This window comes from Macrobrachium rosenbergii, chromosome 3 (assembly GCF_040412425.1).
Source record: "Macrobrachium rosenbergii isolate ZJJX-2024 chromosome 3, ASM4041242v1, whole genome shotgun sequence".
Taxonomy (NCBI): Eukaryota; Metazoa; Arthropoda; class Malacostraca; order Decapoda; family Palaemonidae; genus Macrobrachium; species Macrobrachium rosenbergii.
The window spans coordinates 16,982,289-17,009,721 of NC_089743.1; the positions used below are offsets into that span (position 1 = coordinate 16,982,289).

A 27,433-nucleotide genomic window follows, 5' to 3' on the forward strand; every position below is an offset into this window, starting at 1 on the left:
CAAATAATGCTTGTATCTGAATATTTTAATACTTTTATTGCAAAAAGTGCATTTAGTCATAAAAATATGAAAATACAGTAATTTGTAAACATTTCTTTAAGTAAAATACTGCGAATAAGTTCTAAAGAGAAATCTGAATTTTTGCACAAATAATGTGTACATAAGTTCTACAGAGAAATCTGTGATTATATATTTGCAGTACATATATATACATATATTTGTATACAATATATATATATTTATTTATTTATGCAATATATATACAGTATATATTATATATATATATATATATATATATATATATATATATATATATATATATATATATATATATATATATATATAATAAACATATATATATATAATGTATATATATACTATATACTGTTTATATATATAAATACATGGATTACATAAAACCTCTAAAACATTCGGTGACATACTCTAATACATCACACTTTGACACATTTCCTTTCAGCATTCTTTGCTTTCATGATATCTGTTCAACTGGCAGTCTTGATGCACCATCTAGGGTCTTCACAAGTTTCACTGACTGAGTCAATTTCTCAGGTATAAAGCTGAAATTGACAATTCTTGATTTTAATAATATTTATCAGCCTTCTACCCAGTACTTTTGTATCATTCTCCAATATCAATGGGCAGGACTGCATCTTTTCTTTTCTTTGTGTGGTAGGGTACATTACTGTTGTCGTACTCTTTATTCTGATCCCATCCCTACCATCCATGTTTTCACTCTGGTTAGCTCACTGATGACAGTCTTCAGTTGTTTTTAGCAAGTTGCTTTGTTACTCCTGTTGGCCTTTAGTTACTCTACTCTTCATCTTCCCAGTGGCTGTCCTAACCTCCTTAAGAGTTCACATTCTCTACTGTTCCCTCAAACAATATCCAGTTCTTCATTCTCGTCTTCCAATAACGTATTTTCAAAATACTAATTACCATAAGCTGTTCCATGGTTTCTTTTCAATTTAGATGTTTTTAGTTTTCATACACTTGGCACTTCAACATCTTTTAATTCTATCTTTATCCTGAACTTTAGTACCTGCAAAATAATGCTATTTGGCCTAGACACCTGCCAAGATGCTGCCCCCATCTTCTCACTATAAATTTCTTTGATATTTTCCTTACCTGTCCACTTCAATCACCATTATACATCTTGATTCTACTACATGCCTTAATTAACACATCACAGGCCATTCCAACAATTTTATACAGTACAGTTATTAATCCTTTCTTTGAAACATATTTTATAAATACAAACATATTTTCCATTGGTCTCTTGTCAGCTCCATTTCCTGATGTTTTCTCATTTGATGTTTCAAATTATGACAATTTTCTGATTAGTTAATAATTTTGGATGTTAATAAAATGCATATTATCCAGTAAGAATATATTCATATATCTTTATAAAATATTGCTAAACATTAGAAAGTCCTACCCAACCACTCTCAAAATGATACTGAGAAAACAGACTTATTGAAAGGAAAACTAAGAAAACACCTCTTGTGAACATCCTCTTACCTGCTCCAGAAAGAATTTATGGCATCAAATGTATAAATCAAAAGTTTTTGCTAATATAAAGAGTAAAATATGCATTAATCAGTATCTAATGTGAATTGTGTAGATTCTCAACAATTCCTCCATCACTGACTAGCTCAAAATTTCCTTGTCTTTAAACACTTAATTACAAAACTGATCTGCACTGCTCACTAAACAGAATTTTCAGTCCAAACTCCTGATCTGTTACTAGATGGTCAACATTTATGCAATACCATTCAACATGCTTCACAGTATATCACTGCTACTGTATCGCTACCAGTAATAGTATACTATAACGAAGATCGAAAATCCTTAAACAAAGTGAGATGAACTGCAACAACTATTTTTACAAAATTCTAAACACAATCAAAACAAACAGTCAAAAAAATTACATGACTATTCATAAATATACATGACCATGTGCCTATAAGAGAAGCTTCAACTATACCCACACACACGATGTGTTTTCCAGGTACAGCATCATAATCAGGCCATTAAAAATGCACAAGATTAAATTCCCTATTATTGTGAGGAAGTAGGACACAATCACTTTTAAAAAGCCACAGGCCTGTGTGAAAAATATTTTATATATATTAACATTTATTTCCAAGTCAATGGACTTTTTGGTACAAATGCAAGTGAAATGTCCTCTCTTGCTTTGAAATTTGCCACTAAAACCTATTTCTGAATCTTGGTTTTAATAACAGGGCAAAAAAAACCTGTGCACTGACAGCAGCCATATTCTACTTATAGGCACAATATTAAAACTCCTCTGCTTTACACATAAGTGAAAGCAGAGGATTTAACGACCTCATCCGCCACCACCCATTGGAGGAGGAGCAATTCCAGCCACGCGACCTATCCCACCCATTCTTCTTCTTGGTGGTCCAGGCGGCCTGAAAAATATACAGTACACTAATTTACAACACAGTAAACCCATATAATTATTAAACTTACATCAACCATAGCTGTTTTAAAAGAGGACAATGAGTAAGTGATGGAAAGCTTAAGCTTACAATTTAAATATCCACAATGTATGTTACAAGGATGACCAAGTCAGATTTTTATGGTAATATATATATATATATATATATATATATATATATATATATATATATATATATATATATATATATATATATATATATATATATATTATATATATATATATATATATATATATATATATATATATATATATATATATATATATATATATATATATATATATATATATATATATATATATATATAATATATATATATATAATATATATATATATATATATATATATATATATATATATATATATATATATATATATATATATATATATATATATATATATATATATATATATATATATATATATATATATATATATATATATATATATATATATATATATATATATATATATATATATATATATATATATATATATATATATACAGTAGCCACCAAAAAGATTTGCCCATTTTAAAAGCAGCAAAATATTGTACCGCAAAAATGTCAATTCCATATTCATGAGGCAAAAAATCAGCCAGGACAAATTGATTAATTGGCAACATACCTAATGGTAGTGTCTCACTCAAGGACAATATCTCATTCATTCAATGAATTCTGGATGGTCATTAAGTACTGATCTGTTATTTTTTTTTTTTTTTGCACCAGGTTGGATAACACCACATTTTTTTTGGTTCAGTGCTGGTGAATGTATTCATAATATGTCTACCGGTTGTACTTCACTTGAAAATCATGCTAGAGTGGTTCAGCTTCATGAGGAAGGTTATAAAACTGGTGTAATAAGTGCAAAGACCGGTGTGAAACAAAGAACAATCCAAAACATTTTGAAAAAGTACTGCGAGAGTGGCAGTAAGGAGGTACCCAGGGCAGACACCGTCCCAGGGAGACCCCTCATCATCAGTGAGAGGGGTTTGAGGTTGTTGGCAAGGGACTTAGAGACTAATCCGACCCTTACAGCCTGACAACTTAAGGCTGATAATCCTGAGGCAGTTGCTGGAGCCACTGTCCGAACCGTTCAAAGGCGGTTGAAAAAAAGACTTGAAATACTCGAAAGTGAAGGCTCGTAGGAAGCCACAGATCACGGCAAAACAAAAGAAGGACAGAGTTGTTTTTGCACATTTGTACAAAGACTGGGACATCAGCAAATGGAGGAAAGTGCTATGGAGTGATGAGGCTTCGTTCTTTGTTGCTGATACGAAGAGGAAATGTGTTTGGCGGAAGGCGATGTCGGACCCCTCGCCACGAATGTTAAGTTCCTGCCGTATGTTATGGTATGGGGGTAAGGGCTCTCTGGTGTTTTTACCCATGAATAAAAATGTTAACAAAGATTCGTATTTCACGATACTGAACGATCACTTAGAGGATTCGTTTGAACGCAGCCAGACCTCCATTTTTCAGCAAGACGGAGCTACAGCACATACTGCAAAGCAAAACATTAACATTCTCCTGACATTTCGCCCATAGTAAATTTATTGGCAATTATCAAAAGGAAGTTACAGAACATGGATACGTCTTCCACTGAGAAGTTGTCTCCAGACTTACAGCAAGCCTGGGACGACCTTGACGACACGCTCCTACAGACCTTGGCAGATTCTGTCCCCAAACGACTACAGGTGGTGCGCAAACATTAAGGCATGCCCACCAAGTATTAGGGTTGGGGTTGGTGAGTGTTAACCCTGAATTTTATTATAATTACTTTATTATTTGATTTTTCATGAATATTTACTTTTGCATAAAGACCCCCTCCCATTGTTTTCAAAGGAAAAATTACCTTAACTGGTGTTTCCCCAAGACAAAATGACTAATTGGTATTTATTACTAACACTCTGGTAAAACTGATGGGCTTCAGTAAGCGATCTTTTGTTTACAAATTGCAACGCATTTGAGCGTGATTTTCTTAAAGATCCCCTCCCACTGTTTTTAAAGGGAAAAAATTAATTTTTTGACTGCTTGGCACCTTAACTGGTGTTTCCCCGAGACAAAATGACTAACTGGTATTTATTATTAACACTCTGGTAAAACCGACAGGCTTCAGTAAGCGATCTTTTGTTTACAAATTCCGACGCATTTGAGCGTGATTTTCTGACATTGTGCTATTTTTCTCGAGTCCCATGGCTCTAAGCAAACAACTGGAAAGAGATAACAGTTGTTGCTATCATAACCCTTTACAAAGAGGGGCTAAGATCTGGGCTTATAGCCAAAAGTTTAAATTAAAGCAAAGAGTAGTTCAGAGGTGGTTGGCAAGATATTGTGAAAATGGGGAGTCAAGTATTTCAACAGCTCTTCCTAGGTTTGGGCGTCCCAGAAAAATTTCCGAGAAAGTTTCTCGCAAAATAGAGCGTGTATTGGAAAAACAGCCCTCCCTTATAGCTCGCAAAGTGAAAGAAGAGTATCCTGACGATCTCCAGGATGTCTCTGTGACGTGCATAAGCGATCACTTGGCAAAATATCTCGGCTTTCATGCCAAGGTTAAGCCACTATTGAGTGTTCGAAACATTATAGATAGGAAGGCATTTTAACAGAAATACAAATAAAAAAATCAATGTTTTCCTTTGAAAACAATGGGAGGGAATCTTTAACCCTTAAATGCCGAGCCTCTATTTACAAAAACATCTCCCTGTATGCCGGCGTTGGGAGTTAGCGCTGCGGAAAAAAAGTTTTTTCAAAAAATCACAGCACGCTTAGTTTTTAAGATTAAGAGTTCATTTTGGCTCATTTTTTGTCATTGCCTGAAGTTTAGTATGCAACCATCAGAAATGAAAAAAATATCATTATCATATATAAATATTGAAATATATGACAGCGCAAAAAAATTTTCATATATAATTTTATACAAATCGCGCTGTGAGCAAAACGGTTAAAGCTAACGGATTATTTTTTTTCTTTGTATTGCACACTAAATTGCGATGATTTTGGTATATAACAAATTGTAAAACGATCAAAGCAACACAGAGAAAATATTATCACAATATGATGCATGAATCCGTAACGCGTGGACATAAAAAAATGTTTTTTTCAAAAATTCACCATAAATCGAAATATTGTGCTAGAGACTTCCCGTCTGTTGAAAAATGAAGCTAATTGATTGAATATTACTAGACTGTAAGTGTTTTAGCTTACAATTGCAGTTTTCGACCATTTTGGTCGAGTTAAAGTTGACCGAAGGTCGAATTTTTTCTATTTATCGTAATTTATATGAAAATATTTCAAAACTGATAAAAGCTACAACCATGATTTATTTTCAGTTGTATTCTACATGAAATTGCGCACATTTTCATATATAAAAGATTATGTAACGACTAATGTAAAGCGATGCAAACATTACGACAACGTAACGAAAGAATTTCTGAGATGTTCGGGCGAGTTACCGCGCGCAGACGTAAGGAAAAAGTTTTTTTTTTTTAGAAATTCACCATAAACCAAAATATTGTGCTAGAGACTTCCAGTTTGTTGCAAAATGAAGGTACATGATTGAATATTACTAGAATGTAAGAGTTTTAGCTTATAATTGCGTTTTTTTACCATTTTGGTCGAGTTAAAGTTGACCGAAGGTTGAAATTTTGGCAGTTATCGTAATTTATATGAAAATATTTCAAAACTGATAAAAGCTACAACCATGAGTTATTTTCTGTTGTATTCTACATGAAATTGCACATTTCCATATATAAAACTTTATGTAACGACTAATATAAAACAGTGCAAACATTACGACAACGTGACGAAAGAATTTCTGGCGCAGACGTAAGGAAAAAGTTTTTTTCAAAAATTCATCATAAATCGAAATATTGTGCTACAGACTTCCAATTTGTTGAAAAATGAAGGAAAATGATTGAATATTACTAGAATGTAAGAGTTTTAGCTTACAATTGCGTTTTTTTACCATTTCGGTCGAGTCAAACTTAACCAAAGGTTGAAATTTTGGCAGTTAGAGATTTATATGAAAATATTTCCAAACTGATAAAAGCTACAACCATGGATTGTATTTTGTTGTATCTTACATGAAATTGCGCACCTTTTCATATATAAAACTTTACGTAACGGCTAATATAAAACAGTGCAAAAATTACGACAAAATGACGAAAGAATTTCTGAAATTTTCGGCCGAGTTACCGCGTGGACGTAAGGAAAATTTTTTTTTTCAAAAATTCACCATAAATCGAAATATTGTGCTAGAGACTTCCAATTTGTTGCAAAATGAAGGTAAATGATTGAATATTACTAGAATGTAAGAGTTTTAGCTTACAATTGCGTTTTTCGACCATTTCGGTCATGTCAAAGTTGACCGAAGGTTGAAATTTTTTGTAGTCGACGTACGGTATGTCCACTTGGCACCCAACAGACAATTTTAGTCGACGTATGATACGTCCAGTATGCGTTTAAGGGTTAAGAAACAGCGATAAGTTTGTGCATGTCTCGTCACCCTGTACGAACTTTCTGCTTCTATTGTGTATATATACACACACAAACACACACACACACACACACACACACACACACACACACACACACACACACACACACACACACACACACACACATATATATATATATATATATATATATATATATATATATATATATATATATATATATATATATATATATATATATATATATATATATAAAAGTAAACCCCTGTATTCGCATTCTCACGATTTGCGGATTTCTCTATGGAACATATACACATTATTCGCAGAAAATTTGCCAATGCGCAGTATTTTTCACTGAGAAATATTCACTAATTGCTGTATTTTCATATGATTTTCAAAACTAAATGCACTTTTTGTGATAAAACTATTAAAATACTCAGGTATAAGCATTTATAGAGGTTTTTTTTTTTTAGTTTGAACTACAGTATCAAAATAGGCAGTTCTAAGTGTTTTTAGAGGGGTTTTTAATATCTGCAGATTTTAGCTATTCGTGGGGGGGGGGGTTATGCAACCCCGCAAATACTGGGGGTTTACTGTATGTATATCATCATACATTACTACAGGTGAAAAATATGAGATGGGGTGTAGGTCCTGACCGGTTTCAACTTTACAAGTATTTCCAAGCCATTGACGAAGGACTGATACAGAGTATCAGAAGTCACAATATTATATATTACAGGAACAGTACTGATGAACATACACAACTGTTTGAGACTACATATCCACCCACAGGCCAGTGTCAAGGTAGGAGTGGCCTTCAAAACTCATTTGGCTAAAAATCACAATATACCCTCAGGGTACATACTTATAAACATACTGACCATAGACGACATCAGATCCACACCTGACAGGTGTCAGAGAGGTGAAGTTGGAAAACTTATTAGCACTGCTGCCCCGTACTGTGTTTACAAATATGATAATCTTATTTCCATACATCTCTACTGCCTACCTTAAAATTTAAACAATTTACAAATTTCTTTTGATGTTAAAGGATCAAATTTATACATCCCTTGACTGATATTTTTATTATGGCTGTAACTTTCTTTTATAAAGCTAGATTCAATGATATTCCTTTCCAGTGCATTATTAGAATATACAACCCTTTTTGCCACTTCCCAGTTGATACCATGACTGTTCTCACTAACATGTACAAAAATACCACTGTTCCTCTGTGCATACCTCACACACTTTTTATGCTGTTCTATTCTCTTTTCCAGTTCTTTACCTATTTGGCCACCATAAAAGTTGTCCCACGACTCACATGGAATTTTATTTACGCACCCTTTAGTATTGTCAGGAGAGTTCTTGATAAGTATATGTTCCATTGTTTTATTATTCTTAAATGCAGCATTAACACCAAAATTCTTAAGAAGATGGGGGATATCTTTCACATTATTATTATAAGGCAGTACTGTACAAGCAAATATTTTGTGTTGTAAGGTTCTTTTTGGTTTTGATACAGTCTTATTTGCCACTTCTAATGCATTGTTTAATACGCTGTCAGGATATTTCAAGTTCTTGCCTATATTCCTAATCTTATCTATTTCCTCATCAATATGTTCAGGACTACATACATGTAATGCTCTTAAAAACATAGATGAAAACACTGATTTCTTAACCTTATTCCTTTGTCCGGAATAGAAATGCACACAGGAAGAAATATTTCTAGGTTTTCTATACACACTATATTTAAACCCACTGCTATTTCTTTGTATGAGGACATCCAAAAAGGGTAAGCACCCATCATTTTCTATTTCCATAGTGAATTTAATTGATGGTACTAACTGATTTAACTTGGCAAAAAAGTCATTTACATCTTTGTTCCCTGGCCACACACAAACTATGCCATCAACATACATAAACCATGTTACATTGCATGGAATTATGTTGTTTAATATTTTATTTTCAAAAAATTCAATATACTGTGTGAGTTACTTAATACTGGGGACATCAACTCTAATTACAAATACCTGAGTTCAACTGTGATTTGTAGGTGGAAGTTGGTATCAACATATACCTCATTTGATGGCTGTGTGGTTTAATGTGCGTCACTGTAGTTCTGAGTTCTTGTCTTTCGTGGTTTGAGCCCACATAACAATGAACTTATTATCAACTAAAAACATTTCCCTTCGGTTAAAATATGTGAAAACATATTATTTCCGAGATAGAGCAAATTGGATGTTAAAGGACATTTGTAGTTTAATGTTTGTATATGAATCACGGTGAAGTGATAAAATGCATTCATGATATGGCTGCATAAGACATGGTAGGGGTGGGCTGATACTGATTCTAATTACAAATAACTGAGTTCAACAGTGATTTGTACTTGTGAGTCAGTATAAGCTTATACCTCACTTGATGGCTGTGTGGTTTAATGGACGTCACTGTAGTCCTGAGTTCCTGTCTTCCATAGTTTGAGCCCAAGAGATGACAAACTTATTATCAACTAAAAAAATTCCCCTTTGGATAACATATATGAAAATTATTATTTCCGAGGTAGAGCACATTGGATATTAAAGGACATTTGTAGCTCAATGCTTTTATATACAGGTGTATACAGTAAACCACCTTGTTCACAGGGGATGCGTACCACACACCCCCCGCGAATAGCTAAAATTCGCAAATACTTAAAACCCTATAAAACACTTAGAACTGCCTATTCTGATAGTTTAAACACAAAAAAACCTCTACAAATGCTTATACCCGAGTATTTTAATAGTTTTATCACGAAAAGTGCATTCAGTCATAAAAATTATATGAAAATACAGTAATTAGTGAATATTTCTGTGAAAAATACCACAAATTCATGAAATCGCGAATTTTCCACGAATAATGTGTGTTTCATAGAGAAATCTGCGAATCGGTGAGTCAGCGAATCTTGAGAATGCGAATACGGGTGTTTACTGTATATATGTGTGTGTGAGTATTGTTATGTGTGGGCTTTGGCGGATGAGTTTTTTTTTAACTGAGTACTGCATTTTATGTAGCCCTGCTTCACCAAAGGCACACGTAAACTGTCAATTAAAAAACAGACAATTACTTAATTGGATTAGGTCGCCAGTCGGAAACCACGTATGAAAAAAAAAAATGGATTACTTTGTAACAAATGAATTACATCAAACCCCTTTACTTCCCACTTAGTCTCAACAAAGAAAGAATGTGCGGTGACAGTGATGAAATTACATGAACTTTTAGTCAACTACAGACACAGTCAATTTTCCCTGCTCCCATAAGAAGAATATATGTAACGAAGGTTTGTACCCTAGTGGAAATCGTATGCGGGTTTAGTATTAGGATGGCTATTTCTCTTCCAACAATAAGCTAGGATTCAAGGCTTGCTCGTACCTTTACTTACACTTAGCTTTCCCTAATTCCTACTTACTGGACGGGAATAGCTTATGCAATTTCATTAGGCAATATTAATTATTCATACACCCGACTTCATAGAAGAAATATGATTATACAGTACCAGGTTCTCTCGTAAATGATGGCTGAAGGGGAAACAATGGAAACGTTTAAGTACAGTGGAAGAATACTAGTAAATCAACGAAAAACTTTCAAATTTCAGACTTATCATTACATAAGTTGCTTGCGGGCTGCAACTGCCAATCGGGGTTCTCAGTTAACACTTCTTGACGATTCACTTAGTAAAAACAAAGACAGGAGAGGACAAATGATAAAGTTAGCCTGAGCATGACGCGTGCTCTTAGTTTCAAAGTCGATCTCTCTCTACTGGCGTCAGTGTAGGGCAAAGCTGTTTGTCTATACGTTCGTCCATAGCCCGGGCATTCTGGAAAATTGACAGACATATCGCCAAATGCATAGGACAGAGGAAAAGGAAGCTTAAGACCACCTTCACTAAAGGCGACTTGGTAAAACTCTCCCTGTGGGCTAGGCCCCTAATGCTAAACTATCAGCTACTAAGAGCAGTTATTTTTTGAAAACACGGCCTACCTTTGCCTGCTTAGCTTTGATAGAGACGCTGTCTCGTCTTTGTTAGAAGGACATTCTTACTAAAATAATGCAGAGAGGGCGAACGGCAGAATATTTATAAAAATATATGTATATGTATACATATATCACTATCCTACTTACGAACAAGTTATGTCCCAAATGGCAGTTCGTATCTTGATTTATTCTTAAGTTGGTTTTTAATATATAGTGCTCAATTTTTGCTGATGTTTACATTCAAATTTTGCTCTGGGTGCCTATTCTGCTAGTAAGAATTTTTGCAGAGCAGAACATGAGGAAGAAGAATCTGATCCTTTAGCCCCCTTCCTAATATCCCCAAGTATTCTTGTGATACACTACCAAGTATTCTTCTTGTAATCACGAGAATATTCGTTCATACTAGTAAAATATGCCTACTTATTTCTATCTTCCCGATTTGACTCGGGCTCTGATGAAATCCCATTTTCTCTATTTCTCATTTTCTATATTTATTATGTATTTTTTTAAATCATGCACTATTATAATGAAGTACTTTGGATGCTAGAAGGCTAAATAGAAGACAATACAATTTTGATTCAAGCAACATTCAAAATTTAGTATTCTTTTTACCTTTCTAGCATATTAAGTGATTCTTTATAATACTGCATGATTTAAAAAAAAATATACTGTATATTAAATATATTAAATGGTAAATACAAAAAATGGGACTTCATCACACAACATGCTTGGTCATCTGCCTGGTTGCATACTCTTCATACACCTTCCCCTGTGGAGGGGTTATAGGCAGAAAGGAATGAGGAAATACCAATGCACTTTCCCCTCAGAAGATACTAACATGATCTCCTTTCTCCTTGAACCATTATCTCTACAACCGAGTAAACCAAGACACACTCATCACCAGTCAAAGATAGTCAACGTTCCTGGCCTCTGCACAATGAACATAAACAATATGTGTCAAGGATGAAAAGACACGAAATGCACTCTCCCATGTCTTGAATGGCTATAACCATCATACGAAGCATAAAGACAATAAGCACCATTGAAAAATGAGCCGCAATCACACCAACAATACACAGAAACATTACATGGAAATGCTTCAACAGTCATGGTGTACGTCTCCATGGTATGCAGGTTGCATGAAAACTGAGACTGCACTGAAGTGTGTGTGTGTGTGTGTGTGTGTGTGTGTGTGACTGTGTGTGTGTGTGTGTGTGTGTGTGTGTGTGTGTGTGTGTGTGTGTGTGTGTGTGTGTGTGTGTGTGTGTGTGTGTGTGTGTGTGTGTGTGTGTGTGTGTGTGTGATCACCATACCACAACCCCACACAAGAGATTGCCAAATTTGAAAATAAAAGATGTCAATTACATACAAGGGTTTGTGACCTTCTAAGAACAAATAACTACCAAACGCATTGCAGCACTTACGGTCCTCTACCAGGTGCACCGTAGCTGGTTGAATATCCTTCACCCCTTGATGTTAGATCTGGACTTATGAGGGTCTGAAAGCTGAAAGAGACAGAACAATTTTTATTCTATTGCAGCTCTCCAAAAATTTATCTTATATTTTAAATAAAAATAAGACACTACAGTAATTAGCATGAGAGGAATCCTAGCCAGAATTTCCCAAAATTCGCATTGCCCAAAAACTGCTGGGTGGCTACGTAACCAAATTTTATGGAGTAGGTATGTTCAAATCAAGTAGTTATTAATAGAAAGTTGTAAATGCATCAAAGGTGTAATGTAACATTTTCATTCCTTTTAACTTTTAATAACAGTGACCAATGCATTAAATGCATTAAAGTTGTAAAATATAAAAACACTAAATGTCTTTAGGCTATGCCACAAAGTTTTATAAGATGATGTTCTCTGCCATAATAAGAAACTGTATACAATATTTATGGCATTGTTGCAAAATTATAAATACATAAATATCGTCACAATATAATTTGTTTTCCAACATTTTTCAGCAGCTCAGTTAAAATGAAAAACTATAAAGGTATGTTTAGGGCTAGATTAAGCTACTAAAGTTCATAAGGGCTAGGATAGGCCAAGGTTCATAAATTATGAAACAAACCCAATACACTGACTGCCATACATTATTATAGCAAAGTTATAATGCTAGACCACCATGCCACTTCCATTTAATTTGCAGTGTGTTCAGCAAGTTAACAGAATAAACTACAAGAATATCAGTACTGTACAAGTACCATAAAAGACATCAGGGTCATTTCAACTTAACTTTTATTCCAAGTTATTCTATACAAAAATTTTATTTATAATATATACAAAATTCATACTGTTTTAATATTTTACAAAATTAAATGTTATTGAAACATTAAAAAATTATTTTTCCCCTTCCACACCTCAAAAAATTTTCCAAAAACCATCTGGTAATCTATACTGGCACAGTGCCTGTATTAGGATTCTATCCAGACTGACAGGCACTGGTCAGTGATGTCTCACTGTGTTCACATTGTTATGAATAACATTCCCCCCCTTCTATAATATTTTTAAGTGTTCAATAATAAACTGGCAAAAAAAAAAGTCAAACATTACAACAAAATACAGTAATGAATTGCCTCAGTTCATCTGAAAGGATCTTGAAATTTCAAATCTTTGAAAATGAACATTTAAAATAAATATTTTTATAAAATTTATTTTTTAAAATACTTACCTCTCAATTAAGATAGCTGCATTTCTTGTGTCATAAGTAAAAAATTAATAGGATCATTTAGGTTGAACCGTCAATTGACCCATCTCTTTCGGGTGGTTTGAGTGTCTATAGTTTTCCATTTAGTTCTTTCTTCTGTCCACATGAGTGGAGAAGTGAAGGGGTGATAGATATATACTTGTGTAATGTTCAATATTTAAAGACCAATTTTATGTCCTAAAATTTTGGGGTCGAATATTACATGAGGTATAGTTTGGAAAAGTGCAAGATTTTGGGACTAGGCTAAGCCTAGGCTTTGGATTTCCCGACAACGAAAGTCAACAAAGTAGCACTTCTTCTTTTATTATTGTTATGTTGTTTCTATATTGGAAAAGTGCAACCTTTTGGGACTAGGCTGAGCCTGCCGTAGGCTTTGGATTTCCTGACAATGGAAGTCAACCAAGCAGCATTTCTTTCCACAGAAGTCGACAAACTATTTTTTTTTTTTTGTATAATAAAGACAATATATATATAAATGTTATTTTACTTATCTGAAAACCTTTTATCATTTGTTATTTCTAAATTTATGGCTGTTCTAGGCTATAATAGCAAACTGAGAATATTTCATCTCTAATCACCATAAAAACATTTAAAATGCTTATTTCATATGTAGGCAAAACAAAACCCATTAACTGTGCCAAGTTCACCAACAGCATGGAATTGAGTGTGTGCATATGTATGCACCCTACGGACTTGATTGCATTTATAATTTGGTTCATAAAACTAAAAAAAATGAGAAAATGCAGTAAAAACATAAACGAGAATACTATAGCATAAAATATAAACAAAATAATGTAATAGTGTGTGTTGCTGTATTAGGCTTTAATGTAAACACACCTCAATTCTCTCTTTCTCTATCAGTTAAGTTAAGTATACCTTAGTTAAACCAGATCACTGAGTTGGTTAACAGCTCTCCTAGGGCTGGCCCGAAGGATTAGACTTATTTTACATGGCTAAGAACCAATTGGTTACCTAGCAATGGGACCTCCAGCTTATTGTGGAATCTGAACTGTATGAAATATGAACTACTGTATCACAAACATAAAACCCCAAGAAGTTCACGATGCTATTGCACTCTGCTGCCTGTGCCTGTCGCATGTGAAATTTAAAATATTTTCAATATTGTCACATCGGTATTGGTTTGTAACTTCGAAACCATCAGAACTGCTAACCCCATCACATTGTAAGATGAAACATTGTAAGTGGGGAAGTACCTGTACAGGTACCTTCGTAATCCCAAAAACTCAGCAATTTCCTAACTAAATATGAAAGGTTAGAATACAGCTGCCCTAATTGTTCACGATGTGAGTTTCCCTACAGTAATGAAGAGGTGAAAAAGCTCTGCAAGATTCATACTGGATTTCCATATCTCGCAGGTAGTGCGAGGCAAATATGGAGTTACACCTCCACTGCACTGCACTGAAAACTTTCTCGAGAGAGAGAGTCTTAAGGAAACTGAAGGTGGTCACTACCGCTCACACATGATGAAATCTTACTTTAAGCAGAAGTAAAAACGTAGAACCTAGACTCTAGATTTGTGTGCACCTCTCTGACCACAGCCTTGAATGAAGAACATGGCATTCTTTGACAAGGGTAAATCAGGTTTCCTAGGGCTGCAAAAACGTTGTTGACAGTTTGTCCCATTTCCCTAGTCCTTTGCAAATACATATATAGAGAGAGCTCTGACTGGACATGGAGAAGTTTCTTCCTCATCTGGCATCAAAGAGGACAAACTGGGGATCATGAGACAAGGACTGTTCCTTGGGTAGAAAAGAAAGGACTACTCCTTGGGTAGTAAAGCCTACACAACATGAGAAAGCCTGAAGCTCACTGGCTCTCTTTGCCGCAGCCAAGGCTACCAAAAACAGTCTTCACTCTCAAATTCTTCAGGAAAGTTGTGCTCAAGGGCTCAAATGGGGGCATGCTTAAATACTTAAGGACCTCATCCAAAATCCAGCCCAGGGGTTTATTTGAAGACTTATGAATCTCAATTTGAAAGGAGCAGATGGCCTCCTTAATATTCATGTTAGATAAAATATCTAGGCCAGTATGCCTCACTACCTAAGCTAACATAGATCAATACCCTTTAATGGAAAGGACTGAAAAACTAAAAATTTTTAAAGTAATTTGTATTTTTCCCAACATGCAAACCTGAAGGTCTTTACATGCGGATATTACTTGCAGTGCGAGCTGGGAACAGCTGTTTAACTTTTAAACACGGTGGTTAACTACCGAAGGTAATGGTGGGGGTCCTGCCCACCCAGTCAGCAAGTATTCACTTTGCCTTTCAGCCCAGGTAGCAGAAAGAAAGAGGGGTGGCATGAGGTGGGCCATTTATGTAAAGACCTTCAGGTTTGTATGTTAGGAAAAATACAAATTACTTTAAAAATTTGTAGTTTGTTTCTACATGAATACAAACCTTCAGTCTTTATATATGGAGACTTACTTCTTGGTAGGAGGATTCAGAGAAAATCTCTGAAACAGCTGGTAGATCAACTCAGAGCAAAGGAAGGAGTCCCAGCCTCTGACCTGTTGAGCATACATGATGTTCAACTGTAAGACTTTTAGGGCCTTTCAAATTAATGAGTGTGTTACTGATTCAAAGAAGGCTTAGATGAACCTACAGTGTCAGAGACAATAAAAGACTAATAAAAACCAACAGATTTATTTTACTCAGCCCCTCTCCCCTTGCTATTCTGTTCCATCTTAAGAAAGTTTTGGAGATGGAAGGGGATCCACCTAAGGTTCCTGCCTAGCAGTCCTAAGGGACCTCAAATCCTGTCTATTGGTTCCTCAAAAAGAAAATAAAATAAAAAAACAGGAAATTTGCTAGCACAGACCTTAATAAGTCTCTGAAAACCTGATGATACTACCTGCTCTTGACCAGAATCAGAGTCAATTTCGTGAGCCTCAGGCTCATTAGAAGGAAACCCCGGTCTAGCAGTGATGGCGGCAGCAGAACCCTGTGCTCCATGAGATGAAAGGAGTTTCAACTCCTCTAAAAAGGACTTAAACCTGGATACAAACACCTGTTCCATACCGGAGAAATGGTTGGCTACACTTTGTGCCAAGGTGCCTGGTGCCAAAGAATCATCTGCACAGGAAACAAAGCCTCCCTGACCATTCACACCATCCCGCATTGACATCAAGGTAGCAGGAGGCAAAACTGAAATTCCTGAAGGAGCTGATGAGCTAACCTCAAAAAATTGGCCGTGGGAAGATACCCTCATTTGCTACTGAGACAGTAGCAATCAAAAGGCAAAAACGCCAAACCTCGGCACTGAAAAGGCAACCAAGAGCATCTAAAAGAGGCTTGAGAATACCTCAAATCCTGCCTTGGCAACTGGAAAGCAGCCCAAGGCTTCCCTAATGTCAAACACCTAGAATGCTCAGGAGTAGCTCAAGTCAACAAAGTAGGGGACTGAGGTTGGAAGTGCGATTTCTGAGGAGAGAGCGGGAACTACAATGAGGTATCCAGTACCTTAGCCAATGGCAATATTTGTGAGACAGAATGAGGCCAATGATAGAAGCTCCTACTTCTCCAATCTCCATGAGAAACTAGTACTGTCTTACAAGGGGATCAAAATTTGATGAGAACCCCTGAGAAAGGAAGGAGAATGTGGAGAACAAATGTGTTCACACCCAATCACTGCTATTTGCATGAAACTCCCTCATTTCAGACAAAAAATACGTGAAGACGAACTAGCACACTCAGATCACCTGGGAGACTGAGAAGAACAACGTGAGCATCTGGTGACTGGCAAAAGCCTAGTGCTATGGAACAGATCAGTGTCAGATGAGCACCTGCTGTCAAGCACACGTCCAAAAGCAAGAGAGCACCTACTGGCAAGCGAACTTCTGATGTCAGGCAAGCTTCTGATGTCTGACAAGCACCTGCTGTCAAGCAAGCATCTGATGTCAGGGGAACACCTCCAAGAGAATACTGAGTCCCCTTTCAAAGGGAGACTACAGGAAGATCCCATATACGGGATCACTAGGAGTAAGTGACCTCCAACAAGGCCTAGAGGATCCAGAACCAGGTACTGAGTGAGCACGCTCACCCTTACTTAGCACTGCCTCCTGCCTATGCGAACTTCATTTTGTCTTACCACACTTATCTCTCAGTGACTGAGTGCCAACCTGTGTGTGACACACGCCAGATGGTTGGAAGAAGACCATGGGCACTTCCTCTGGCACAAGGGGGAACCCAAAAAAGAGCAACTGAATTGGGCTGGTAAAGCAGCTAGTGTCGAGGAGGTTAACTCCATAAACTTTTCAAACATAGCCATAAGACTAGCTAATTCAGCTTCTAATTTGCCAAACCTCATATCCTGAACAATATGGAGAGCTTTGAGAGAAGAAAATTTTAAAGGAGAAGCATTACTAAGCAAACAGGGAGAGCAGGAAGAGCTGCTATCTGAAAGGTTGTAGAGGTAAGAAACTCTTACTCCTAACCTCACTTCCTGCCATAGTCCTAGAAGAATCTTTTTACTGTTTTCATATTCTTGCCTTCTTTTCAAATCTGCTTATAATTTAAATAAACATTCATTATTTCATCTGATCAACCAATACACTGATCACAGCAATCATTAAAAGAGTAATCATTGTTCCTACACTTAAACATTGGTTGTGACCATCGTAAACTGAGTGTTGCACCCTTTTACCTTCCAGACTCAGAATGACTTCTCTTTCTCCTCTTTGGATTACAACCTATAAAAAAAATCTATCTATCTACAAAATCAGGTAAACACTCTCCAAATGTCCTTGCAAGCTAACGACAGAGCAAAAACTGAATGGAAAACCATATATGATCAAACCACCCAACAGGGATGGGTCAATAGATGGTTCAAACTCAACGATCCTATTAATTTTTTACTTTTCACACTATTGTCCTGAGCTAAAATTCACTTCAAAAATTCAAATTATAGAGCAATTAACTTTTGAAATCTGCTGACACAGCAATTTACATATCAAATTTACTGTACATATACCTTTGGAAAGTTACACACATATATCTTTGAAAGAACATCCATAACACATATAAAAATCAAAACACATGCAATAACAATACAGTACTGTACTTACAATAATACAATGAAATTTACCAAACCCCAGAAGAGATCTGGGATCCTTGTTATACTCCACTCACTCCTTCCCCCAATTCTCCCATCTGTATGAAAGATAACAGAATAAATCAGTCACATGACTAAAATTAGAAGCCTCAAGCTAACAAATTCCATGCAATTGTTTCAAAACAACAATAGATAAAAACAACAATTCATATGCATTAAGTTCAAACTACAATACCTCCTTGAAAGCATAAAAGTTTTTAAAGCCAAATATAAATAAGGAAAACAAATTTGACACAGGAAAAATGCTTTACTGTATTAAATTTTAACTTATTTGAACACCTATTCAACAATGAATTATGATTTTTACAACAGCAAATGTCTTATATACTTTCAGCAAATGTCTTATATACTTTTATCACTTCAGTGTAAAGAAATTTAATTATACTACAGGTACATGACAAAAATGACATGTTTATAATAAAATAAAGTTTTATATATACTTACCAAATAATTACATAGCTATTAGTTTCTACTTTACGCAGCAGCTCAAAATTCGTGGTAGTTCTCTTTTGTTTTGGGTGTAAGTAGACTGCCCCACCCACTTTTGGGGGAGAATAGGTACAACACAGCTAAAGTGCTCAATTTCTTTATGCTCTATGTCCATGCAATTTTTGGTAAGTATAAATAAAAATAACAATTTTTTAAAGTAAATTGTACTTTTCCTAACTATACAAACCTGAGGTCCTTTACATTAGGAATTACTTTCAGCGTAGGCTGAAAATGGCTGTTAAACTCTTGAGCAAGGTGGTTAAGCAGTAACTACCACTACGTAGGCAGGAATACCCGCCTGCCTGGATGTAAACATTCCAGTTTGCCTTTCAATCCAGGTTCAGATTGAGGGGTGGCATGAGGCGGGCATAATATGTAATGTAAAGGACCTCAGGTTTGTATAGTTAGGAAAAATACAATTTACTTTCAAAAACTGTGATTTGTTCCGACCAGATATACAAACCATTGGTCCTTTACATCAGGAAGACTCACTGGTTGGAGGAAGGAATCTGAATGAGTCTCCTGAACTGACTGGAGTTCTGCACACCTGGGCTACTCCTGGTCGAAAAACTGAGGAGGAGTACCGAGTCTCTGACATACTGATCAGAGTGTAGGAACTGCAAGATCAAATGTCAGATACTGAACCTTTTTGCATGAGAGGAAACGTAACTCAATACGAAATAGGCTGGAAGAATCTTAGAGACAGAGGCAGTAAGGAAAAGCAGAAATAGGGTTTCGCTTATTGCCAATCTCTCCTTCCAACCCTTGCAAGAGGAAGGAGCAGAATTGCTTCTATGATTCTAGGAGAAAAATGGAATGGAAAAATGGAATGGATGCTCAATGTGTAGTCTTACCGCATCAGCACCAGGTCCAGCAAGTATTGGTTCGAGTCCTATTCTCATCCTGAAGGAGAAGTAGAAGAATGGGGGAGGAGGAAGAGAGGCCAGTCACTCTCGGTATCCTCCACACTTCCAGAACCAACACCTTAGGCGAGATGCTACTACAGTAGTCCTCTTGAAGGAGCCGGGTAAGAAAACACAACTTGTTGAGCAGCCACCACAGGGCCAAGGAAAAAAGGGTTCCAAAGGCCTGTGGGCAAGACCACAGGAAGACAAGAGTGCGGTCTATGAGACCACGTCTTGCTCCCAGACCGACAGAAACTTTCGGAATGCAAGGGATGGACCTTAAGTTAAGTATATTTTAGTTTAACCAGACCACTGAGCTGATTAACAGCTCTCCTAGGGCTGGCCCGAAGGATTAGACTTATTTTACGTGGCTAAGAACCAATTCGTTACCTAGCAACAGGACCTACAGTTTATTGTGGAATCCGAACCATTATACCGAGAAATGAATTTCTATCACCAGAAATAAATTCCTCTTATTCTTCACTGGCCGGTCGGAGATTCGAACTTGCGGCCAGCAGAGAGCTAGCTGAGAACGGAACCCCCTCGCCCAACGAACAACAATAGTAATAGTAACAAAACTGGATATATAACTACTACTAATAACATTTATAACAACAACTAGATAACACAAGCAAACCACAAAAATAATCATAACCAATATCCTTGAAAATCAAATTAACCTTCAAAACCCCACTACAGTTGCATAAGACAGGTATTTCTGCTTTATTAAGCGAGAGGGAGGTGCACAAAAAACCGCCTTCCCAACTTTCCTCTTCTCTGCTAGCCAGGCATCCATGCGGCTGAAAGCTTTCTTCGACGACGAAGACAACACCATACGCGGAAGTCTGGCGGCTGTCGCATCAGGTAGGCTGAACCCAGTGATAATGGGACGACTGGGGAGAAGAACGACGGGTAGCAGACCAGGAAAAACCTGAGCAGAGCTGAGTAATGAGAGGTAGGTTGTTCCTCTTCTGCAGGTTCCTCGGCGGACAAAACGGGTGATCCTGGGGTTCCAAAGTGTCCTGTACCGCTGGAGTTGGCTTTTCAAGAAGGCTCAACACTTTGTCAAGCTGTAGTTGAAGCGGTGCCAAAGAAGGGTCTAGAAAAGCCGACGGAAATTCTTGTTGCGGGGTCACGAAGACATTAGAAGTGGGGTGGAAGGGAGAGGCGCCCCCATCGACTGGACGCATGGACAATAGGCGCCCACCTGCTGTTGAAGCAGACACTGACTCCTTGGAAGCAACTGCATTGTCCGCGGACGCTTGGCACGCCAAGGATGGGCGCTCTGCAATCTGACGTTCCCATTCGGAGTGGTCAAACACGGGTTCTTCTGACTTGGAATCTGGTTGCTCCCGAACAGGTAAGGCGAGAGCTGTGCACTCAGGTGATGGGCGCTTGGACAAAGATGGGCGCCCAGACAATGATGGGTGCTCGGACCTTGGGAGCTCTGAAGGCCAAAGCTCGGATGCCGAACGATCTGTGAGTTGGCGCTTATGGACATCACTGACGTACACTGGGCACTTTTTCGCACATGAAAGGGAGCGAGAATCTCTTGTTGGCGAATCCCAAAAACTACAAGAAGGAAGAGGCCTATGTTCTCTCTCTCTACTGCTGCTTCTTACGAGACCGGGGGATCTGAATCCATTGAAGTGCTTGGCCTTTTCAGTGGCCTAGATACATGTGCAAAATGGTCACTGCGTTTCTTTGATGTGGGAGAGTCTGAATCACCTGAAGAAAGTGGTATGGGCATCCATTCTAATACCTTTCCAACAGTATTCTTCTGCAGCCTGGGATCGGCGGACAACAGGCTCGGATGAGGCGACGACTGCTCGTGGGCAAACCCCACCGACCTCCCTTGGACTGCCAGTTTGCTTCCTCCCATGTTTGCAAGGGGAGTTTAGCCAGGACCTTGGTCTAGGAGCATCGGTGGGACGAACAGCCGCCCCCTCCACTGACACTTCACTTGACACAACACTATTAAATTTGCCCATTAGGACCTTCACAGAGTTCCCAATTTGGGAAACAGTATTCACAAGTAAATTAAATTTTTTATCTACCCGTGCTTCTAAGCTGGCAATGGCATTGGGTTCAACAGAATGAGAGCTAGGTACAGGAAGGACAGGAAAAGCTGGAGGACTGGAAATGGGAGAAAAAGCTGTCACAGGTGTTGAAGGGATAGGCAAAACATCAATATCATCCCTTGAAGAATGACCTACACTAGCAGAAGCCTTTGCTTCGGCCCTAGCTGTAGCTTTTCTAATTCGGTCACATTTCAATTGGTCTAAGTGTGACTGTAACATCTTCCATTTACTCTTTTCCCAGTCTTTACATTTGTCACAATTCAAATCAGGAGAACAAATTTGTTCCTTACAAGTACAACAAATGGTATGTGCGTCATATTTTGCCGACTAGTTTTGCAGCCTTTGCTGCAGTACCTAATGCTGGATAAACTAGAGTCCGACAGAACAGTCAAAAATTCCAAATGAATAAGTCACAATCAAAGTATCCAAAATTCTAGCTAAGCTAGATTGCTGCGCTACCAAAAAATCAAAGAGTACTTCACCAAAGACGATCTCCGACCATCCGGTGAAAGCAAAAACAAGAGCTGCTAATAACTGTTGTTCAGTCATTAACCGGCAGAAACGAATTGAGCCTATTCTTCCCCGATAGTGGGCGGGGGCAGCATACCTACACCCAAAACAAAAAAGCGCTGCGGCAAATTTCAAATTTTGAGCTGCCGCGTAAAGTAGAAACTACAGCTATGTAATTATTTGGTAAGTTACTTAAATAAAAATTGAAGGTAAATACATAATCAGCAACCAAAAAACTGTAGAAAAAGTCAAGTTAGAAGGAAATCACCGCCGCGGAGCCACTACTTAGATCTACCCTCCACTTTTTACCGAAAGGGTAATTCTAAGTATTAGCTCCACACCTGTTTTTACCTTGGAAACTGGTTTTTTCTACACTTTTAGGGCTTCTGATACTGGCAGTGCATTTGTTTGTTGTCAGTCAAATGGAATGTCCCTTCACCATGTTTAGTACTGGCCCGGGGATACCCTACGTTAATAAGTTATTGCATTTGCCGGACAGGACATGGACCGTTCGAAACAGATGTCCCCGTGCTCTGTCTCATGAAGATCGCTTATGGAAACCCCTTGTTGGATGGACTTCAGGGGTTAATTACAGGTTATACATTTGAGCGACAAAAATGAAAGGTAGATCCATAATGGTAGAACTAAAAAAATGTAGAAAAGTCAAGTTAGATCTAAAATTTTAGTAACGTGTACTTAACCTATATGTTAGATCTACACCATTTTTAGTAACATGTACTTAACCTATATGTTAACAAGGCGTAGTACCTATAATTTTAGAAACGTGCTTTGCCTATATGTTAAGGCAGTAGCACCTTAATTTTACTAATGCCTACCTATATGTTAACAAGACGTAGCAACTGTAATTTTAGTAATGTACTTTGCCTATATGTTAACAAGACGTAGCACCTATAATTTTAGTAACGTACTATGCCTATATGTTAAGACGTAGCACCTATAATTTTAGTAACGTACTTTGCCTATATGTTAACAAGACGTAGCACCTATAATTTTAGTAACGTACTTTCCCTATATGTTAAAGACGTAGCACCTATAATTTTAGTAATGTACTTTGCCTATGTATTAACAAGACGTAGCACCTATAATTTTAGAAACGTACTTTGCCTATATGTTAAGACGTAGCACCTATAATTTTATTAACATGTACTTACCCTATATGTTTACAAGACATAGCACCTATAATTTTAGTAACGTACTTTGCCTATATGTTAACTCAGACATAGCACCTATAATTCTATTAACATATATTTTGCCTATATGTTAACATTCTAGCCTATATATTTACCATCCTAATTATTTGCCACATACCCTAGACGAAGTGCATTCGGGTCGTTTCGGCCGAAGCACGTTTACGTGCAAAACGGGCGCCGTGTTTAGTACCAGCCCCTTGGGGATGTACGTCAAACATGAAATAACAATGGTAAATGCCATAAACATAACGGTAACTACCATAAACATAACGTCTTACATTGTTTTGGACGTTACGGCCTAAAGTGACTTACGGCCGAAACGACCAGGACCGGACGGAAGTTAACGGTACGAAAGGCCTAAAAGGCAAATTTCTAGGCTACGATAAGCCTGGGCCAGTCTACGCTTCGCCCAAAATACTTGCGGCAGCCTTACCTTTATTTACGTAAGCCATCCTTGGGCTTAGTTTAGTTAAGGTGTGGCGCAATGGAGAACTCCCAAACGCTTCGTTTAATTACTCCAACACTAAATGACGAAATGCCCCGATGATCTGACATTTATGAAAACACACGTCACGTTAAAGTTCTCATTCTGTTTAGTTGAATCAGACTTTTTCGTTGAATCAGTTAGGTAGCCTTCGAAGTTTAGTAGTGCTTCTTTCAGAATTAGAGTACAGTCTCTCTCTCTCTCTCTCTCTCTCTCTCTCTCTCTCTCTCTCTCTCTCTCTCTCTCTCTCTCTCTCTCTTTCCAAAACTGCATACAAAATCCCCGCCGAAAATCCGTCAGCTTGTATCTTTTCAGGAATTCGTACACACACACACACACACACACACACACACATATATATATATATATATATATATATATATATATATATATATATATATATATATATATATATATATATATATATATATATATATATATATATATAACCAAGATGCAGATAGGTGAAGACCAAGGACGACATCAAATCATAGGCGACTAAGGAAACAGGCCATTTTCTATAATTTTCATCTTTATTCCGACGTTTCGTAATATTGTCTTTATTACATCTTCTGGGAATCTGTCAATAAACATCATAAAATTATAAAACAATCTTAAAAAATAAAATAGCACTAAAAAGAGTAAAATTTACAAGTACAAAGATATATATGTTTATTGACAGATTCCCAGATGTAATAAAGATAATATTACGAAACGTCGGAATAAAGATGAAAATGATAGAAAATGGCCTGTTTCCTTAGTCGCCTATGATTTGATATATATATATATATATATATATATATATATATATATATATATATATATATATATATATATATATATATATATATATATATATATATATATATATTATTAGTCAATATGCACCTTGATGTCACTACGGCTCCTTAGCTAATTTTTCTTCCCCGGAAAATACAATCATTTTGCTTAAATTAATTCATTAGTATGAACGTTATCCAATTTATTTGTTTAATTAATGAATAAATCAAACTGAATATCATATGCAAGTAGCTAGAACATCGCCCCATGTCTCTGTATAACATTTGACAATCCATTCGTTGATATACAAAAATGAGATTTAACTTGAGACACTTCTGTGAGATATTCTTCTGCATAGCGTTTCATAACATTAATTAAAATTTCTAATTTTTTCACAATACTTTCTGTCATACAAAAGGTCAAATAACCCTGGTCTTTATCAAAAAGTTCAATAGATCGTAAATAATTTAGAAATAGTTTGCACACAAATGTATCAAAGTTTGAGCAGCAGGATACCACATCTGCCCTCGTCCATCATATTTGATAGATTAATTACAAGAGAGCAAACATCTGTTTTCCTTGTAGCCACTGACTCTCCAGTAAAGCGTTGTGCTCCCCAGGTGAATAGCGATTGGTTCTAGAATCACATTCTATCATAACCTATAGTAGTGCACCTTTCTCAGATAAGCAAATTTGCACTTAGGAATTCTGGCATTTATAACTTTAAGCATTACATTAGCAATGCAAGAAACACGTACTTCTATGCATTTCCAATGGTGTCCATTTATTTAATTGTGGCTTTTATATATAAAAATTTGGATTTCACATAGACAGTATACTCAGTCCTTTTCTCACGAATCTGTATATGCAGTACTCTCAATATTTTTCTGTGTAACCTTGCACTGTACACCCAAAAATACGCCTAAAGCAGAATTCGAAGATTATAACAGAATAACTGTCTTCCCTCAAATAGGCCTACCCAAGCCACGTTACTGAAAAAGTGGTGTTTAATTACCATATAGTTTTCTGGAAATCTCTTCCAGATCTGACCTCATTATGGAAATAGCTTCTTAGCTAAAGAGTCGAATAGTTGGAACTTTCAGAAGTTCAAATTATGCGCAAATGACTTCCTAATGAGCAGCCTCACATGAGTTTCACTTCATAATTTTATTGTATTGATCGTGGTAGTTTTTCTGTTAATTCTTTTATACAGCTTATTTTATTTCTGTATTTTGTCTTTTGTATTTACCTGTTTACCACACTTGAGCCTTGGTGTTTCATCATTCAGCTTCTCCAACTTTTTTTTACACCATTGACCTTAACATGCTTACCAGGACAGCCCCAGTCAGCAAGATTGTTTCTCTCAAGGCAATCCATGAGGTCAGATGTGGTACAGTCATTCAAAATAGTATTGAAACCATACAGTCAATAATACAGAGTGGCCATCTCCCAGCCGAACGTGTGACCTCGGGCAGCCATATTGAAAGTCCTAGTCCTGTACATGGCACTATACTGTAGAGAAGAAGCACTAAGGAAACTTTGCTTTTTTTCCCTATTGATTAACTATTGTAAGAATATGTTATTTTTTATGGGTAAATTAACCATCAGTGTAAAATATATTTCGAAATATGTCTATTCTGAGGTTTATTTTGGTTGAAGTAAAGAATTTTGCAATCTAATCTGTATAATCGCAAGTATTTGAAAGCCAACTATAATTTAATTAGAAAAACTTACTCCTTTATTAACCAGTCAGTATTCTATATACATAAAAATAACTATACATTCTCTTATTACAAAAAAAAAGAAAAAGCCTAGAATGTTGACTTATATAAAGTACAGAATTGTGCATAAAAGAATCATGTACTTTAAATCTGTAAATATCTAAAATAAAAGAAAGTCAGATACAACTTCATTCGGAAAATTTATTTTCTTACTAGACGATCATTAATCTATGTATATATACATACATACATACATCTTCTTCCCAGCTTGTTCCCATTTTTATATGGGGTCGCCGTGATGCCTTGTTTTGAAGGACTTTGATTTGGCTTTTGTGGTAGACTTTGTAGTCCCAATTGGCTGCCCTGCCTGACATCGCTTAGACCCCGGTATTGTGTACATGTATTGTACTAGTTCACCAGCGCTCTTTCTCCCAGCAGCGAGTTGTTAC

General features: G+C 36.5%; 1 protein-coding gene across 1 annotated transcript; it reads right to left on the minus strand.

The window, feature by feature from the left end:
- Positions 1–1,393: 1,393 nt before the first annotated feature.
- LOC136852884 (selenoprotein K-like) lies at positions 1,394–24,795 on the minus strand. Its single transcript, XM_067127801.1, has 4 exons — positions 24,433–24,795; positions 18,757–18,841; positions 12,387–12,467; positions 1,394–2,453 (listed from the first exon to the last, which is right to left on the minus strand). Exons 1-4 carry the CDS (start codon positions 24,449–24,451, stop codon positions 2,369–2,371), a joined length of 270 nt encoding a protein of 89 aa, XP_066983902.1. The 5' UTR covers positions 24,452–24,795; the 3' UTR covers positions 1,394–2,368.
- Positions 24,796–27,433: the final 2,638 nt, after the last annotated feature.

Excerpts from the sequence above, each read along its gene's own strand:
- LOC136852884 (XM_067127801.1), bottom strand. Across the intron at positions 12,468-18,756 it reads GTAAATTTCATTGTATTATT|CTTTCAGACCCTCATAAGTC; the intron begins GTAAGTACAGTA and ends TGTCTCTTTCAG. Across the intron at positions 2,454-12,386 it reads GGTGCACCTGGTAGAGGACC|GCCGCCTGGACCACCAAGAA; the intron begins GTAAGTGCTGCA and ends TATATTTTTCAG.